This window comes from Protopterus annectens, chromosome 2.part1, assembly GCF_019279795.1.
Source record: "Protopterus annectens isolate FY-2018-M chromosome 2.part1, PAN1.0, whole genome shotgun sequence".
Classification (NCBI taxonomy): Eukaryota; Metazoa; Chordata; order Ceratodontiformes; family Protopteridae; genus Protopterus; species Protopterus annectens.
Window position 1 is genome coordinate 678829496 of NC_056729.1, and position 20267 is coordinate 678849762.

The 20267-nt window shown below is 41.2% G+C and overlaps 1 protein-coding gene across 3 annotated transcripts in view; it reads right to left on the reverse strand.

Moving 5' to 3' along the window:
* MTUS1 (microtubule associated scaffold protein 1) overlaps positions 1-20267 on the reverse strand; it is a 2531455-nt gene that overhangs the window by 172409 nt on the left and 2338779 nt on the right. For all 3 annotated transcript variants that reach the window (XM_044062416.1, XM_044062417.1, XM_044062418.1), the window contains 2 exons: positions 12730-12803; positions 12490-12588 (listed from right to left, as the gene is read on the reverse strand). In XM_044062416.1, the coding sequence (XP_043918351.1) occupies positions 12490-12588; positions 12730-12803 (173 nt within the window). The remainder of the gene's footprint in view (positions 1-12489; positions 12589-12729; positions 12804-20267) is intronic.

The window sequence follows — 20267 nt, forward strand, 5'->3', positions numbered from 1 at the left end:
ACAGAGACAGTCACACTCGTGCCAGCTGTAAAAGTAACTGTTAAGCTTATAAGTTGGGAGTAAGCTTATTTAATTGGCTTACTGCAAAACAGCCTGCATCAGAAGAGGCGAGCAGAAATCAAGTGTAGGGTCTTTCATATCAAATTCATTCATCCATCCATTCATTTATTCCTTTCCAAATTGCAACTAAAAAAGATAATGAACCCACAAGGATTTAATGAAACTTCTGTGCCACATCTTGTTTATGTGTGCATTAAAGTGAAATGAATGCATATGATGTCTGCCTTTTTTTATTCAAAATTTCAACAGAAACTGTAGCCTTCAGATCTATCTAATGAAGTATTTGTGACAGGAAAAAGCAGATTTTTGTTAGTTCAATGGCTTTATAATTTTCCTCCTTGCATCAGACTATAGCTCCTCCTGCATGATCCCAATAAGAAATTTCTTCCGCTCCAAGGCTTAGATATTTCAAGTGAGAGACAAAAAGGAAAGGAAACTACATTACAGCCAGCCGTCTGTAGCTCTTGACAAAGCTGGCATCTGTTAAACAATTCTGAACTTGTGTTTTTTCGGTACTTATGTATTATCACAACCAGATATGGACCCTGCCACACTTTGTAATGTTTTTGCAAAAGTAGCAATGTTAGCGTGAAAAGGCTAGCGTCAACTGTTTATTATTCTGTTGGGTGGTTTATGATATTGTAAGAGGAATAATGCTGAAATTTGCCTTCCTGGGGAGCATGCTTTCCTGGTCAGAGGTAATGAAAAATGCACTAAAGAGGGCTGCCCCCTCTGAGTTATGTGAAGAAGGATGTGTGGATGTCAGTGTTTAGACATCTTCAAGATAACCTGCACTTCTTTCCCAAAAAAGAATAAAATGCTTTGTAACTGTTAGGTGATGGTAAGAATGATTATCCTGGGGGTGATTAAGAAGTGTATGCATAGACAGTATCAGTATTTTTCTAATTTTTATTCATAATCCTGCATAAAAGACCCTTCATTGTCAAAAAAAAAACCACATTGTATCACATTTTTAAAACAGTAATGGTCACATTTCACTATCGGGAAGCAACCGTTATGATCGCAAAAATCTGGCTGCGATAATAGGCTAGTACCATTTTTTCTTTTTTATTTTACATTTGTTGACTGGGATAGTCCGACTGGATGCATGTCCATTTTCAGCGGAGGCCCGGGGAGCATAAAATCTTGGGTAACTCAACCAATTGCTGAGAAACTGCAAAATACACCAAGTATGTTTGTTTTGCTTATAGGGGCAGGAAGCTGCTTATTTATCTTTCTGAAATAATTGGGTTCATCAGTTTAATTTGTTAGAATCTATCATGGTCAAATATTCTTTTCAGAAAATATCAGAGTGCAAGAGCACAGTAATTAGCTTTGGTCAATCAGAAAAAATGTAATCCAATTCAACCAGACCAAGGTTATGAACTTTTTTTTAAATACCTTTATTAAATTATCACTTCAGACACAGACACACACACATTAATAAAAATGGAAACTAATCATACTCGCATTTTTTTCATTTATAAATGTTACAAATTACATAGGCTTTCTTTCTCTAGGACAACTGTCATTTAGTCCAACATTAAAATGCAAAAATTCCTGCACTCCCTTAAACCACACTCTTCTACGTGAACATTATTCTGCATGTATTTTTCCCACAAATTCCATGTATTTCTCTCTGGAATTTGCCCAGTCCTTTTTTTAAAGATTTCACTTCCAGTTCTTTTATCTCTTTTAGAATATTCAATACTTAGTCAGTTTAGAGTTCGATTTCCATTTTCTAGGATTTTTTTTTTTTTTTGCAGCCAACAGAATTAAACTTGTTAAGGCCTTACTATGTCTAGGCAATTCAGATCCTGTGCCCCAGCTCAAAAGAATCATTTCCTTAAATATAGCCATTTGTTTCCCCAATATTTCTAACAGAGTGCTTTTGTGAGAATTTTTAACATCTGCCAACTCATTATACTCCCAAAACACGTTCCCAGTTGCGCCACCCCCCCCCCCGATACTTATAGTTGCTGTGCAATATTTTATAAGCCCTTTCTAATTATCCATTATTTTTAACAGCAGCTTCTGATTAAACTAAAACCTCTAACAGAGCACGTCTTTTGCTCAGGACTCCCCTATTCCTTCCTCTTTGCCTATACTCTAATCCCTGGTACGGCAGATGGTCTATAATTAGAAGTTATGTACCTACCATAACGTTCCATGTTAGTTGTCTTCTCTCGCCTTCTTTCTTGCTGGATGGGTTCGGAGCCGATCCTCGGCTCCGACTTGGCACTTGCTAAGCTCGAGAGTCACTTTTACCAGCTCGAGGCAGCCACATATCCCATAATGCAAGGCGGCAATTACCCAGATCTCGTTTGGTATCTAGAGGAAAAACTGCCTATAAAACTTTCCACTAAGGAAAGAGGAACAACTAACCTAAAAAGGCTGTAAGGGAAACCAGGTAATCAGGACAAGAACTATCTGGTGTCCAAGGAAGAAGAATCTTCCAGAGAAAAAGGGGAGATCAAGGTCTGTCCAGGCTAGGGGGACAGGAGGGAGGGCAAGAAAGAAGGCGAGAAGACAACTAACATGGAACGTTATGGTAGGTACATAACTTCTAAATGTTAAGTTGTCAATCTTGCCTTCATTCTTGCTGGATGGGACCGCGTCCCTAGCACCTCTATCCTGGGTGGCTCAATGGAACAGACTCTTGAGAACAGTGGAACCAAAGCTTGCCCTGTCCCTGGAAGCCAAATCCAATTTGTAATGAGAAACGAAGGTATGAGGAGTGGCCCAAGTGGCTGCTGCACAAATAGTATCTAAGGGTAGCCTAGCCTGAAAAGCTGTAGAAGTGGCTAGACCTCTTGTGGAATGAGCTTTAGGTTTTGAGTTCAGCTGTTTTCCCCTAAGCTGATAAATGTCAGAAATGGTGGAAGATAGCCATCTGGATAAGGTCACTTTAGAAACAGGGAGACCTTTTTCATTTTCAGCATAAGAAAGGAAGAGCTGATCGGACTTCCTAAATTGCTTTGTTCTGTCCAAGTAATATCTGAGTTGGCAATGAACATCTAGGTAATGCAATTTTTGTTCCGCCCTGTTAGAATAATTTGGAAAAAAATACAGGGAGATCAATGGATTGGTTTAAATTTGTCTTAGAAGCAACCTTGGGCAAAAAGGATGGATTGGTTCTGAAGGATACTCTGTCCTTGTGGAAGACCAAATAAGGGGGACGAACACAGAGGGCATGAAGTTCAGACACTCTTCTAGCCGAGGTAATAGCGACTAGAAAAAGTGTCTTCCAAGAAAGAAACTTTATTGAACATGAAACAGCCGGTTCGAAAGGGGGAAGTATCAAGGATGTCAGCACTAAATTTAGGTCCCACTGTGGTGGAGGATCTCTAACAGGGGGTTTAAGAAGGAACACTCCTTTGAGAAAGGCTTTACAAAGTTTGTGGGACATAATGTTGTGGTCTGCAAACCCGACATGGAAATTCGAGATTGCTGCCAACTGAACATTGACTGTGGAAGACGAAGAACCTGAGTGAAAAATTTCCGCTAGAAAATCCAAAACCGACTGAATAGGGGCAGTAAAGGGGTCTATGTTCTTAGATTTTGCCCAAAAGGAGAAGCGTTTCCACTTGCTAGAGTAAATCCTCCTGGTAGAGGACTTAAGAGAAGCTACTATGATATCTCTAACGGGGTTAGAGATCATAGGAAGCCTGGCTAAGGAAGGAAGTGGAGCAACCAAGCTGTGAGGTTGAGGGAAGGAACGGACAGGTGCAGTTGACCCGACTGGTGGGTCAGAAGATCTAGAACTGGGTCCAGATGCCAAGGCTGCACCAAAAGATGGCGATGAAGGAACGGGAACCAAATTTGTCGAGGCCAGTAAGGGGCAATGAGAATCATTTTGGCTCTCAAGACGGTAGCTTTCTGGAGTACTTGTGGTATCAAAGGAAAGGGAGGAAAGGCATAAAGGAGTCCCCGGGGCCAATCTTGGGTAAGAGCGTCTCTGGGGGGATGGCCCGGAAGTGGGAAGAGCGAGAAGAAGTCTGGGCATTTGCTGTTTTGAGGTGTAGCAAAAAGATCACAGCATGGGCGGCCCCACTTCTGAAAAATCTCCTCCACTATGGATTGGTTGAGAGACCACTTGTGAGGCATGAGTATAGCTCTGCTCAATCTGTCCGCTACTATGTTGGTTTTCCCGGGGATATGTGTTGCTACCATTAACCGATGAGAGGAGATCGCCCATTGCCAAAGTCTGAGAGCTTCTCGACACAAGGGGTAGGACTTGGTTCCGCCCTGCTTGTTGATGTACCACACAACGGACATGTTGTCCGTGTGAACTGCAATAGTCCCTAAAGGAAGAAAGTCATTGAGGGCTTGCAACGTTAAAAGCACTGCTCTCATCTCTAGGACATTTATGTGCAGGTGGTATTCGAACGGTTGCCATGTGCCATGAACCATCCTGCCCTGATAATGCCCCCCCCCCACCCGATCAGGGAGGCATCCAAAGTGACCGTGGCTACCGGGGCCGGGGGAACAAATGGTCTGCCCTGATGGACTAGAGGAGAGGAAGTCCACCAGGATAGATGGTTCTTGCAGGTTTGTGTCACCAGGATCTTGTGACGCATGGGAAGCTGCTGGAAGGACCATTGGGTAAACAACATCCATTGTAGGAGACGCATGTAAAAACGGGCCAGAGGAAGAAGTGTGATGGCAGCTGCCATGAGGCCCAACACTTTCAGGACCAACCTGGCTTGTACCCTTTTGCTGGATAGGATGATCCGAACGTGGTTTTGGATATCTAGGATTCTCTGACTGGTTAGGTTTGCTGACATCCGAGTAGTGTCTACATTTGCGCCTGTAAAGGTAATAGATTGGCAGGGCGATAAGGAAGACTTTTCGAAGTTGACTGAAATTCCTAACTGACCACAGAGACGTAGAGCGTAATCTCTGGCTTGGAGAAGTTGATGCCTGGTGGTGGCTGAGAGGAGCCAGTCGTCGAGATACGGAAACACCTGGAATCCTTGACGTCTCAGGTGAGCCGTGACCACTGCCATGCATTTGGTGAACACTCTGGGGGCTGTAGTGAGACCAAAGGGCAGGGCTCTGAATTGAAAATGACTGGTCCCCAGCCGAAAGCGGAGAAAATTTCTGGAGCGTCTGTGGATTTTTATGTGATAGTATGCATCCTAAAGGTCTATGGAGCACATCCAGTTGTCTTTGCCCAGAAAAGGCAAAATCGATTGAAGTGTGACCATCCGAAATCTTGTCTTTTTGACAGACTTGTTGAGCCTGCTGAGGTTTAATATTGGTCTCCAGTCTCCCGTCTTTTTGGGGACCAAAAAGAACCTTGAGTAGATTCCGGACCCTAAATGATCTGTTGGTACTGGCTGGATGGCCCTTTTTTTTAGAAGCTTTGAAACCTCTAGGTTTTGCAATTTCCCTTAGACCGGGTGGAATGTCTGGAAGGGAACCTTTTTGAGGGAAGGGGCTTTCCTCGAAAGGAATCTTGTAACCCTCGGATATGATCGACTGTACCCATTTGTCTTGAGAGAGGGAAAACCAGGCTTCTGGGTACAGCGACAATCTCCCCCCCCGACTGCCTCCAAGGGTGGACAGTCGGGCAACATCTCAGGGATGTTGGAAGGGCTTGTCAGAGAGAGGCTCTCTGCTGCCCTGGTTCTGCGGACCACCTCTGCCCCTTGGGAGACGTCTATTGTTATTACCCCCTCTGCCTCTGGGGGTAAATTGACCACGTGCGTCAGGCGTGACTCCCTGAGATTTTCGGAACCACATTTTCCCTCCCTTCTGACCTTTGGGGTAAGGTCTAGAAGGGGTGGAGAAACAGACTCCTATGGCAGAAAGAGTCTTGCCGTCTTGCTCGCACCTGGTCAAAGTGTCCTTCACTTGAGGGCCAAACAATGTTGTCCCATCAAAGGGAGAGTTTGTGAAGGACGCCTTAAAGGGGTCTGCAAAATTACAGAGCCGCATCCAGGACTGACGTCTGAGAGCCACTCCTGTGCCTGCAGCTCTACTCGCCCCATCGGCTGCATAAGAAATGAGCCGCATGGAGGAGTTGGTTATGGAATTAAGGATTCCCAGCTGAGAGGCAATCTTTTCTTGAGCCCCTGCCGCTGACGGATCCTGTACTACTTCACCCAATTCTTTGAGGATGTCTCTCTGAAGTCTGGTGAAGTGACATAAATAATTCTGCGAACGCATAGTAAAGGTCGCTGAGGAAAACATCCGCTTGCCATACCTGTCCATGGACCTAGATTCCTTGTTAGGAGGAGGGACTGGCACGGAAGGATCTGCAAGTTCCTTTTTGGTGGCGGCCGCCACCACCATGGCATCAACCGGGACACCCTTAGTAAGAAACTGCTTTTCAGCGGGGGCCGTAATAAACTTTGAAGGTCTCCTGGGGACTGGTTCCACCGAATCAGGAGATGCCCACGCCTTTCGAGCTATGACTTCCATGAGGGGGTCGAAAGGCGGAGACACCCAGGAGGAGGGTCGAGATCCAAAAGCCTCCAGGTATACTGATTCATCCTCGGAGGGATTAATGGAGGGCCAGTTCCCCCTCTGTTTCAGGAGTTCAAGGATGTCTGAAAAGGAGACATCCTCAGAGGGAGTTCTTGGGGACCCCTCCGACTCATCTAAATTGGTATCTGATGTTGTAGACTCAGGGGAGTCTAAGTGCTTCCTTTTGCAGGTCCTCTTATGCAGGGGTTCACCAGAAGGATCAGGAGAAACCTCGGAAGAGGAAGTTCTTCCCAATGGGGAGACCTGGGGCGATGGATCTCTGGGTCCGGGAGCAAGAGAGCGGGAAGAGGCATCTACAGGCACCATAGAGGGAGGAGCTAAAGGAACCGACTGCTGACTAAGCTCCGGGGCTAGCACACTCCTCATCACCTCGAAGGCTCCCCTCCCAGGGAGGGCCGAGAGATCCCGCTCCGAAGAAACAGGGATCCCTGGTCCCACCGAAAGGGAAGGCTCCGAAGCAGATGTCGGGGCCGAGCTCACCAAGGCCGAAGCTCCGAGAGGGAGAACGGGGTCGGACAAGGGTCCGATGCCACTCGCCCCCTCGGAGCCGACCAGGGAAGCCCGACGCCCGGATCCCTCCAAGGAAGGTCGCAAGGAGGAGATAGGAGTCGAGGACGACTGAGCCGAAAGGTGTGGTATCGGCTCCGAAGCAGCAACAGTCACGGTACCAATAATCTCTGGCTCCGAACTCTGTAGGAGAGTCGAAGGAGGAATTTCAGGAGGGTGTAGAATAGCGGTCGTCTGTTGAGACGGGCTATGGAGCATCTGGGCTAGTGCCTGTGATTTTAATAGCCTACTCACCACTCTCTCTAAGTCATGGTCTGAGAGCCTGGAAGACCTCGATGATCGGCTCCGATGGCTCCGCTCCGAAAGCAAGGGGGAGGCTGGAGCCGAGTGTATAGATTCCAATGAAGGAGATCTAGACCTCTTTTTCGACGGAGCCATCGGAGCCGAAGAACGTTCGGCTCCAGGCGGAGCCGACAACTTGTCAGCTCCGAGCGGAGACAAAGATATCTCAGCTCCAGCCGGAGCCGAGACATGCTTCGACGCTAGGGTGTCGGCTCCAGCCGGAGTCGACACAGATGCCGAAGCCAGGGTCGGTGCCGGTACTGAAGCTTCCAACAAGGAAGGATCGGCTCCGGACAGAGCCGATGTCGACTCTGGCAGAGTCGGAACCAAAACCACAGACTTGGACACCGAAGTCTGGGTCTTGGGAGGCTTAGAGGGCTTCCCGGAACCAACCTTAGCCGGGGAGCTCTCAGGCTTAAGAAGACCCCTGAGGATCAACTTATTTCTACGTTCCTGCAGGACTCTCTGGCTGAAAGAATGACAGATAGCACAGGAGTCCTGCAGGTGTAGGGGTCCCAGGCAATAAATACAAGAAGTGTGACTATCTGTCAGAGACATCTTCTGACAGCACGAGTCACACTTCTTGAAACCTGAGACCCTAGTATCTTTGGACATGTCTGAATCCTAATACACACACAGACCAAGCAGACCAAAAAGACTTTAATTAAAAATTAGAAGAGTGAGACACAACACCCACACACACCTAAGGAAAATCCTGACAGGAACTGTGAGGGTGGGTAAGGCCTAAGGCCCAAACACAGAAAACTATGAATAAGGGAACTAAAGGGAAATGGGTATGGAGCTAAATGAATAAGGTTCACTAAAAAACTATAAAGAATAAAATATATGGGTATTGGGATACCTAATTCTTTCACAAATAGCAATGAAAAGTCACTTACCAGGAGCTGGTAAAAAGGATGACCTCATTAGCGAAGCGGCAAACGAGATCTGGGTAATTACCGCCTTGCATTATGGGATATGGGGCTGCCTCGAGCTGGTAAAAATGACTCTCGAACTTAGCAAGTGCCGAGTCGGAGCCAAGGATCGGCTCCGAACCCATCCAGCAAGAATGAAGGCGAGATTGACAACTTAACATCCTACAATCCAAACTTCCTGGCTTCATCTCACACTGCTACCTTTTTGTCTTAGTTCCTTTGTCAATTTTCCTCCAGTAAATTCCAGCCACGTCTTGCCTACTTTCTGTACACCTACCTGCAGTGATCTTTACTGGCACAATTGCTTATCTCCATTCCTGTGTTGGCTTAGTTCTTAATGCTTTCTGCAGCTTTATTTCTATTAATTCCAAAACCATGCTACGTTCAATATTTTATCTTTAAGCATACATAATGGCAAACACAACTGAATTAATATTTGACCTCTGCCATTATTTGTTACAAATGTAAGGTGATGACTTCATTTTTTAAAGGCTGAAACCATACCCACTGGGAGTTAAAAGGCGCACACACAAAAGAGCTGTACTGGAGGAATGAGTTAAGGTCAGTATACAAAAGATCATCATTATAAACCTTGGTTACGAAATTATACAAAAAAGTGTTTAAAACAAGCTCCTCAATGATATAAGGAACAGGGTTTGATCCTGACCTCTGCTTATGGACTAGGCTTATAATAGTCTGCAGATTAATAGTCTAGCATTTGTCAATAAACTTTTATTAGTGGGAAGGGTTTAGCATAATGGTTTGGGTCTTTACCCCAACGAAGCAAGTCTATAGTCACTTGCTCATTTCAAGCTGGATTGCAATTCCTAATTTTGTTAGCTTTTAAGAATGGGATGTGGTGTTACTATTTCACTTAAAGCCTCACTGGATAATATTAGTCAGTTATAATACCAGAATAAAATCCTACAGTATGTTAAATTAAACAAAAAAAAAAAATACATAACTGTGTTTCTTTTGGCATAATGTCTGCATTCCTGAACTCCCTGCATGGGGAAGGCTTTGCTTCTACATCCCCTAAGTATACAATTCCAAGATCACTTGTATTCATTTACAGGAAGGCTCAACTAAAATTTGGTGCATCTCACACGTAATGGTACTTGAACAGCAAAAAAAAAAAAAAAAAAATCTAAGCAGATTACCCAATGTGTAATCGTTAAATCACCTAAACATTTGTGATAATCATCAGCTTACTTTCTCCCCATTTTCTACATGTGGTAGGGGTATTGTGTTATCCGTTGCCAGCTTTCTTGATTCAATGACATACTCCTGATTTCCTTGACACTCATGCCCGACTGTCACAGATATTTCACACAATCCATCCAACTCTTTGCTGGATGTCCTTGTGTCCTCTTACCTTATTCCTGTCTGTCTCAAATCATCTTCAGCAGATTGTCATCTGCTTTTCTGCATGTGTCTAAACCATTGTAATCTGTTCTCTTTGATCTTTTCTGCAATTGGCACTACTTTAGCTTCTGTTCTTATGTCATTTCTTCATCTGTCCCACAGTGCACATTCTACCATCCTTCTCAGACACCTCACTTCCATCACCTCTAGCTTCCTCATCGACTCTGCCTTTACTGCCCAAGTTTCTGTACCATGCAGTAGTACTGGTCACACCACTGTCTTGTACAAATTACATTTCTGCTTCATTGGCATTCTTCTGTCATGCACTACACCTCAAACACTGCCAGTTGGCTGCAGCCCTTCTGATTCTAACTTTGACCTCTTCATTCAGATTTCCCTTCTCCTCAACCACCCCTTCCAAATACTTGAAGCTATTTACCTGTTCCACTATCTTCCCTTCTATCTCAATTTTTAGCTTCTTTTGATTTCCCCAATTTGGTATCATTACCACTGTTTTAGCTGTGCTTAGTTTCATACTATGGGCCTTCAGGTTTGCATTCCATTCCCTTATCTTTTGCTGAAGTTCCTGTTCAGAGTCTGCCCGTAATGCCACATCATCGGCATACAGCAAATTTGTTGATCTGTCCCCTCCGACCGGTTTGCTAATGTAGTCCATCACCAGTACGAACAACAGTGGGCTCAAAGATTAAACCTGGTGCGCACCCACTCCCACTGGGAGCCCCTTTGTTAGAATGAACACAGTTTGCACTTGAGTCATTGGGTCCTTGTACACAGCCTGCACTAATTCTAACAATGTTTCTGGGACTTCCAACCACCACAGTACTGCCAAAATCAGTCTTATTGGGAACTTGTCATATACTTTCTCCAAGTCTAGAAATGCTCAGTTAGATTCTTTCCTCAACTCTAGCTTCTTCTCAACTGTCTCACTACAAACATCAGGTCAGTTGTGCTGCATCCTGATCTGAATCTGAACTGCTCATCTCCCATCTTATATTCTACTACTCTGCGTATCCATTTATTAACCACCTTCTCCAGAACGTTCATGCAATGTGACAGGAGTTTGATGCCTCTGTACTGCCTGCAGTTGTAGATGTCCCCTTTGTTCTTGTACACTGGCATAAGTATGCTTTCTCTTCAGGCATCTGGGATACATCTTTCTCACCACTCTGCTAGGAGTACCCTCAGATGCGATTTATCTCATATCTCACCCAGCATCTTTATCATATCTGCTGTCACTTCATCTGAGACTGCCACTTTCCCTGAATTCATTTTCTTTAGTGCTATTCTTACTTCTTATAAGAAAAAAAAAAACAAATGAACATTAACTTGCTTAAATCTTCTGAAACTATAAACCTGAACATATTAAAAAACCTCTGATTTTTGACAAAAGGAATTCCATTTGCATATTACAAGTATGGAAAGTAGGAACATTGAATGAAATCTCGCTTTTGATATTTCTGTCAAGTGAATGTCTGTAATGCTAAGCAGCCAAACTAGTTAGACCTCTTATGAGCCAAATAGCAGCAAAGTTCTTGCCTAGAGGTGGTTAGACTTCTTGTCAACTGTTTTTAAATTACCCTTCTTTGAGGAAGTTGCAGCACAGAAATGTACTACAAACACTGAACGAAGATGTAATGGAAAGCGTTTATACTGTGCAAAGCATGCATACTTGTAACAGAACACCACAGTAAATCATGTCAAGGCAATAAGAATCAAAGAACTTATGGGCTGTAGACCATATGATTTGAGTTTAGCTTCCATAATTCCCATATAGAAAATTTTGATCAGATCTCCAATCATAACCAGCTTTTGTGTTTGAGACATGGATATCAAGAAATTCACCTCGACAGGTGAATACTGACATCTATGTCAAGAACATACAATAAAAGGTTACGGTCACAGATCATTATTTTTTATACCACACGGAGAGCTTTATCTGCTCTATATATTACCAGTTAAAGAAAAAAACAGAGAAAATGTAGCAGTGTGAAGTATTTTATTTGCTTTGAAAGACGGCAAACCGTTTAGTGAGCTCTGTCAAACAGGCAACAACATTACCTTTCAACTTCTTTGCTTAAGAATTCCAGAAAATACAAAAACAACAGGATGGGGGGGGGGGGGTGCAAAGATGCTTCAATGTGAATTTTCAGAAATATAAGAAATAAATAATAACTGGCATTGCTGACCGACTGCAATCCACAGTGATTTACCAGAAAAAATCAAATAAACTATGAAGTATAGGATAAAAAAATAACAGGCAAAATCAGGGACAAGTGAGAGGTATGGCAGGCAGGAATGAAGTGCCTCCTATAGAAATAATGGCTTTAAAGGTTGCTGGACACTTCTGCCACACTTTCTGTTTTAAGTGTAGTAGAGTGTAGTTTTAACAGCTTTTGAAATCTGCTTTACCTTCTCTGCCACTGTTCTTTGTCTGCTGGCACTTTCGGTTCTTAGTCCCTAGCACAAATCCCACTCAACACAAGTTGGTTATTCTTAGCAAGTTTTCATTAAGTACCTCTAAGTTTTAAGACTGGGTCTCATGTTAGGGATCTTCAACACGTTTAGCTTTTTCTTGATGCTGAAGAGGAATGACACTGCTCCATGCACTAACTGAATATTTTTCTCTGAATCAGTTCCAAGTGTTTAGATTACTCCTTAAAACAAGTTACAGATGTGTTTAGTCTAACAAATTAAATAAACTAAAGAAGAAATGAATGCAAGTTCAAACCCTTACAAAGGGTGACTCTGCCACAATAATACCTACCTGATTAGATTTTTCTGTAAATGATTTTCTCAGTTCTTCTTCTGCTTTTAGCTTTTCTTTCAGGCTGGTATTCACTTCATTTAATTCTTGAATTTTTTTCTGCAATACATCAGGAATTTCATATCAGTTAAGATTTCAGCCTTCTGAATAATGTACAACAGAAATATTTAAATATAACAGTTATATATACATCTAAAGAAAAGTCCAGAAAGATCATAGATTAGCAAATAGTTTACCAACCTCTAGGCTAGTCTGTTCTTCTGCGTAAGACTCCTCTAAGGTTTTCTTCTCTGTTTCATATGATGCTCTGAGCTCTGAAAGAAAAATAATGATAAAGATAATTATAAGTTTAAAGTGATGTTCATCCAAAACACACAACTTTCAATGTTTAGTCCAAAGCCACACAGCACTATTGTAAACATCTAAAGTGAGGGCACCTTAAAAGTGCAAGCAGGCAGTGAAGAGATAACAGAAAATTGGGGCGTACAAAGGCAAAACACAGTATAGGACTTGGTTTGAGAATGATGTTGAATAGTGGCAGATTAAAATCATTCCACAAAGATGATGAAAAAGTACAGTTATCTAAGAACTTACCTTAATAGTAATGTCTTACTGTTCTCCGTTGAAATATTTTAATACTATTCGGTCATCTCACTGAAATAACTGGATGTATGGCCAAGGTACCACAGCCAAAACCTTCCATATGTTCAACATAGGACCTAAGCCATATGGTGTAAGAAGTACACAAGCGGACGTGTAAGCGCACGAACCTCATACTGTCTCAAAGCCAGGAGACCTGGATACACATGAAAAAAGAAAAATAGTCAGCTATGAGGAAGGAAGGCACAGTATGGCTCCTCCTCTGCCCATAAGAAAATAGAAGACAATACAGTGACAGGAGCAAACGGAGGAATGGAGGGTGGGAAGCATCACTGCAACAATGATCAGTAGGATATCTACTGCTATGGTTAAGTTCTTACACACCTGTACTATGTCCTTCCTTAGATTACTGTTGCAGTATTCCAATATAATTTGGCAATTCCAAAAGCTTAACAATTAGAAAAGGTGGCTGGATCAGACACAGGAGAACTGTCCATCTATAGAGACGAGATCTAGCAAAGGAGGCTCTGGACGTACATACAGCATCTACGCTGTAATTTTTTGTGAAAGTGTGCATATATGACTAAGTGGCTGCTTCTAGAACAGCCCTGGATTCAATTATTTTGTATAAAGCTCCAGAGGAAGCAACTGCCTAATTGAAATGGACCTTAACTGGAGAAGGTAAGGATTTACCATGGAGGACATAAAAAGAAATGGATTTAGAAATCTAGTTATCAATGGTTTGCTTACAGACAGGGTCACCCATCTTGACCTCCTGGAAGGAATGAAACTACCAGTCGGTTTCCCAAATATCTTTATTTTTTCCAAATAAAATCTAAACTGACTATGCACATCCAGTGAATCTAAGTCTTTCACCTTTGTTCTGAGGGCTTGGAAAAATGTGGGTATATTAATAGTTTGGTTGAAGGACAACTCATTGAAAACTTTAAAGGAACAGCTGACCCTCAGAGAAACCCTGAAAAATAAGAAAGGGGGGACAGTCAAAACTCTGAAGGTCAGAAACCATTCTCGCAGAAAAAAGGGCCACTACTAGGAAGGTTTTCCATGTACAGAATTTCAGAGAAGCAGAAGCCACTTGCTCAAAACTTGGCTGATGAAGTTTTTACAAGACAAAGATGACGTCTCATGGAGGACGGAGAAATCCCTACTATGAGAGTTTAAATGAAGGATGTCCTTGAGAAACTGTATGACTTCAATTCCAGAAATCAGTGGTGGATCTAGAAAGCACACATACAGACATTGCAGACAAATGTGTCTCAATAGAGGAATAGGCTAGACTGGCTCTTAAGAGGTCACACAAATATGAAGGAATAGTAGGATCAACAGCTTGAATACAATTCTATTTGTTAGCAAGTATGACACAAAGCAGAAAACAATTTTCCCTATAGATATACAAGACTTTCTAATGTATGTTCTCTCACCTCCTGAAGAACCTGTAGCATGTCCTCAGAAAACTGCTGCCTGAAAGGGATCGGAATTCTATCATCTACACTGTTAGGCTTAGAGATAAGAGGTTGGAATGAAGCAAAGAATCCATTTTGTGTGAGCAAGTCCACTCTGCAGGATAACTTGTGATAATGACCTCTGGCCAGATGGAGAAGAGCGGACCAATGCTACTGGAGCAAAAATGGAGTCACCATCAAGATATGTGGCTTGTCCTCTGGATCTTTAACAGAACCTTCCAGATTAGATGAATAGGGGAGAAACAAAGAAGGCCTTCTCCCTAAGGAAAAGATATGGTGTCCATCCTTCAAGCCTAGGGACAAAGAAACCTGGATAAAAACAGTTTGAGCTGCTTGTTATGAATGGAGGCAAATGGACTTATTCAGAGAAATACCCCATTTGTCGACACTATGTAGGAAGACCTTCTTTTTCAACATTCATTAATTATCAAGGACATTCTTCAAGAAGGGAATATAAACTGCTTGAAGAGACAGGTTTGCTTTTATCGCCTGTTCCCATGCTAGAAGAGCCATTCTGCATAGCTGATAAGACTTGGTCCCCTCTTGCTTGTTTATATACCACATGACTGTTGTGTTGTCGGTGAAGATCCTGAGGTGACCTGGATTACAGAAGTGCAAAAAAAATGTGCGGGGCCTGAATGAGTGCTCATTCCTTTCACACTGGTGTGTTCCTTACTTCACTTTGGGGTCCACTGACCCTGGACTCTTATGGAGCCTGTACATGCACCCCATGCTAGGTCTGATGCATCTGTGTGCGGTTTCTTGAGTGGGTACCACTGGTTTGAATGGAAAACCACCAAAATGCAAAGAAAGCAAGGAAGGTTTCCCTATGGGACACTTACCTGACTACGTGAAGGCAAGGATGATATTCATGACCATGTAAAGAACAGGCCAACCAGTACAGGATGTGCGTTAGGACTGGCATCAATTTGCATTATATTTAGAACCAGTGGCAAAGAAAATAAGAGAATCAGAAATTCAAGGATATAATTTGTATGGTAGTCAAGAAAAGCTGGCTTTATTTGTAGATATTCTGTACCTGACAAAACCAGAAAAAGACATTACAGTGTTGTGGAACATTTTGAGACAGTTTCAGATCTTTTCTGGATGCAACATTAATTAAGCTAAAACAAAGGCAATAGTGGTAAATTATGTACCCACACATGAACTGGCTCAGGAATACCCATATTTATGAGACATGATAAAATGAAATATTAGGAGTATGGATTCAAAATGATTCTAGTGTGGCAGCTAAGGATATGTGAGAAGAGACTAAGCAAAAGATGATGCAAAAACTGAGAAAATGTAAGCTTTGTTATATGGATATGGATAGTAAGATACAAGCAGCTAAAATGTTTTAGTCCCTTTAGTCTTATACACAGGTCAGGCATATTTTTATGAACTAAAGGAGAAGTTGTGGGTAGTAATTAATAAAGAGCAGAAGGACTGTATCTGGGAGGGGAAGATGGCAAGAGTCAACTGGGATAAGAGGCTTCTTCCAGTAGAACAGGGCAGATTGGGATTACACAGCACAAGCAGAAGAGTGGGAGGATGGCCTAATGGTTAAGGTGTTTGCCTTACAAACACAAGGTGCAGGGTTTGAGTCTCACAAGGCATAAATGGCTATGCTTAAAATGGCTTGGAAGGGCAATTAGCCTAGTAATAATCTATGAATCTATGAAAACTATAATTCAAAGTGTAAAATGATGATGAAGCAAGCAGAGACTGGGATTTTGGATGCAGGCCTTTAAAAATAATAATCTTGCAGAATATTATATCCACAAAGTAGCAGAAAGTATTCTAAGAACTAAACCAACATGGGAATAGAGAAAGGAGATTCTGCTGATAGAGATCACTGCAATTAGGGATACAGAGAATATGCAAGAGGGGGCCAAATTTATTGCAGAAAACTGGCAAAGCAACCTAGGTATTGAGAGCATATAACTAGAGAGGGAAAGATGATAGAATGGGAAAACGCCAAGAATGTATTTGGACTGCAGCTTAGAGATTGCCTTCCCTATCGGGGATTGATATCAGAGTATAGGCAAAGAGAAAGAAATAGGCGGGTCATAAACCAAAGACCAGCATTGGTAGAGTTTTTAATAGAATGTAGAAAAGAAGCTGCCATTAAAAAAGGAATAATTAGTACAGCATATAAAATATTGCACAATAACTGTAATAATCAATCAGAGGAGGTTAGAAATGATTGGGAAGACAGATTGGATAAGCAATTTACCAAGAAACAATGGGAGGATATAGGTATATGTCTCAAATATGCAACAAATGCTAGAAGATTTAGGACATTTTCCCTGGAAATGTTTACACAGATATTTTTATACGCAAAGTAGACTCCAGAGAATGTGTCTTCAGGTAGACAGTAAAGGTTGGAGCTGTGAAGGGGAAGAAAGAGGTAATTGTGAACATATTTTCTGGGAGTGCAGTGAGTTGGCAAAGTTTAAGGATTCCTTGCGGGATGTACAGTCAAAGATGCTGGGTGGGCAGATGGGTCTGACAAGAGAAATGATTTTTTCTGAGCTATGATGCAGAATCGGAACTGCCTAGATATGGTAAGGCCTTGCTGTGTCTGATAATGGTGGCTTCCAAAAAAAGCAACTACTAGAAAATTGAAATCAAAATCTAAACCAACTGTACTGGAAGTAGTAAACAGTAACAGAGGTAAAAGAACTGGAAATGAGATCTTTAGAAAAGGGTAGGAGCAAACTACATAGGAAAAAAATGGGAAATGTGGGAATATATACAAGGGAGGAATGAGGCATAAAAGGCAGCAGGACTTAAATGAGCTATGCAATGTTTGAGTGAGAAAGATTGAATAGATTATAAGTGATGTATAATGTTTGCAACTGGGACGGTGTCAGCATGCTTTGTGATGTAAAATGCTTGCGACTAGGACTGTGTCTGTGTGGTTTGTTTTCATTTATATAAATGTATGATTGGTTGCGTCGTAAGTGATGATTTAATGAAGATGTCTCCTGTTTAAAAAAAGGCAGAATTGAATAATTTATGCAATACTGCTTAGGTTATATGATATACAGCAATATATAGGAAGTAAAATGTTTGTTACACTAATATAGTTTGATTACTTTTATATGAATGTAAATTTGCCTTTGTCACAAGTGATGATTCAATAAAGATGTTTAAAAAAAAAAAAAAAAAAAAAAAAAAAAAGGGTAGTCTGAGGCTCTTACTCTCATGCATCTGCTTATGTAGCCTTATGGCCACAGGCTTAAAGCCATGCATCAGCCATATGGAAGGTCGTAGCTTTGATACCATGGCCAGACATTGCACATTCGTCAGTTGTTCTGCATTAAGGAGTCAGTGGTGGCAAATACAAAAAAAATGATTATAGATTGCTTTTGAATGGACAGCTTATCCAAAAACTACTGTTCAATTACACAGTATACACTAAAATTTGCCAGTCTACTTAAAGACAGTTTAGATCACCTATTAATATTACCTGGCTGTGAGTTAAGGATTATCCTAAATTAAACGCGTATTCCTTATGTCTATCAAGATTCATTAAAAGCAGACTTCCAAGATGGATGCACACTGATTAACAGCTTAATTTCAGATCTCCCACTGTAAAATGACTAATGACATTTTAAGCTAAGGTACATTTTAGTTACTGGCCAGTAAAAATAATGTCTGGATGTCACCAAAAAAAGAAATTTGGAGAACCTGAAAGAAAATCAACCAAAAAAAGGTGAAGGGAAAACAGTTTGGAATGAATCCCACATTTGTTCAGCAAAAAGCAATTTAGGCTTTAGCTCAGGATATGGCTTCCACTAAATTAGAGGAAAATGTAAATCAAATGTACTCTAAGGTGATTAAAATAAATGAAAAATCAAAAGAATGTATCAATTCAAATAAAGATGAAAGATAGAAGAAGCTTTAACTAGCTATTCAGATGAACTGATACAACTGCAAAAAATCAGAGGATGAAATGAAGAAAAGGCTGGCAGAGTATGAAACTTCTCCAAAAGAGTTGTTTCAATAAACAGTAGAGATTTTCTGCTGTACTAGAAAAACTGGAAGAGACTGTATTAATTTTACAAAACTACAAATAAGCAACTGGACAGGCATTCTACAACAGAATTTGTTAACTGAAAGGGCCCATCAAGTGCATGCCCAAACCTGACCATGAAAAAGCAGCCAAGGCTTACATTAGTAACGATGCAATCATACCAGCAGAAAGAATTAATCCTGACAAAACTACAACAAAGGAGAAAGGTATTAAAAACTGGAGATGGCAGAGTGTTTGTTGAAAGATGATTATTCACCATACACCAAGTAGAAGTGAAGCAAATTTATCCTAACAAGTAAGGAATGTCAAGAGACAGGTGTGAGATTCTAGATGCTACATGCAGATGTCTTCAAAAGTTTTTTTTCTGTAGGATCAAATACATGTTTGATGCAAAAAGGCTGAGGAGGAAATAAAGTTTATTAAACAAAAAGAATTGAGCCAGCAAACAGAAGAGGACTCTATTTCTCATTCTTCTGACAAAGTTCAGAGAGGGTCTCTGCTAGTGAAACCTTTTCCAATGTTTCAATAGAAACTGCTTGAAAGGCAGAAAAAGGCACTGGAGTTGATCAGAAGATTCAGGAGTACTTTGGGCTGAATGAGAGATGAAGAGGAAAAAGCCAGTACAGTGACATTATTGAATAAATGGGAGACAAAGTATCACTAGCATTAGTGAAATATGGCTTTGCTAAAAAGTATTTGGGAAAAGAATGGACTTTTGTTGACTTTGTTAATGTTTTAGATGGACTGCAAAGCATACATCCCACATTCTGTCAGTAATATTTAGAACAATAAAGGGAAAAAAATAGTAGCCAAGTAAAAACTTCTATTCTTGTAAGTATGTGTACAAAATATTTCATGACACAAACTGCATGTTATATTGTAAATCAGTTTTTGTATACTGTGCAGTCAAGGGTATTTTAAATGGGGGAGGTATATTTTCACTGACCGTTACACATATTAAAGGTATTAAAGTAGTCAAAGTGCCATTTTGGTTGTAAGAAATATAGACATTACACTAAAATAAGAGTAAGAAGGCTGGACAAAAGCAAGTTTAATACAATGCTGGGATTTTCGGCTGGTGAGGGTGCAGTGTAAAATTATACTGACTGTATGCACAAGTAAGAAATTTCCCTTGTTTTTAGCTATGAACAAGATTTTTGTGAGGAAGTAGACTTAAAAATAAGACAATGATGAAAACGCTAAACTTTTTTTGCATCTGCAAAGATAACGGCTTTTTTTCCCCATAATCAAATATTCTCCTTGAGAGACCTGAAGTCCGCAGATGAAGGCAGTTAAGCAAGGGAAATTCTATATATTCTGGTCAGAGTGGAATTTACAGAGATTCTTTCATGGATCTACAAAGTTTTTTGCTATTTTTTTCTCATTGCTAACTTCTTTTACATTGAGACGAGCCGTCTGCAGGTGCAAGCAAGTAAGCTTAAGAGTTATGAGCATTATTTGCTAAGAGAAATACAAAATGTAAAGTACAATCGCAAGCAGTTCAGTGAAGAACTGTGTTTGAAATTACAGAAACTGAATAATAAATAGTAGCATGGCCAGCAGCCTTTATACTTTAATCGATTTATATAACAGCTCATAATTCTTACTTAAAAGTAGCCAGTATTGCTTTCTCTTGGGGCTAAAAGTAAACA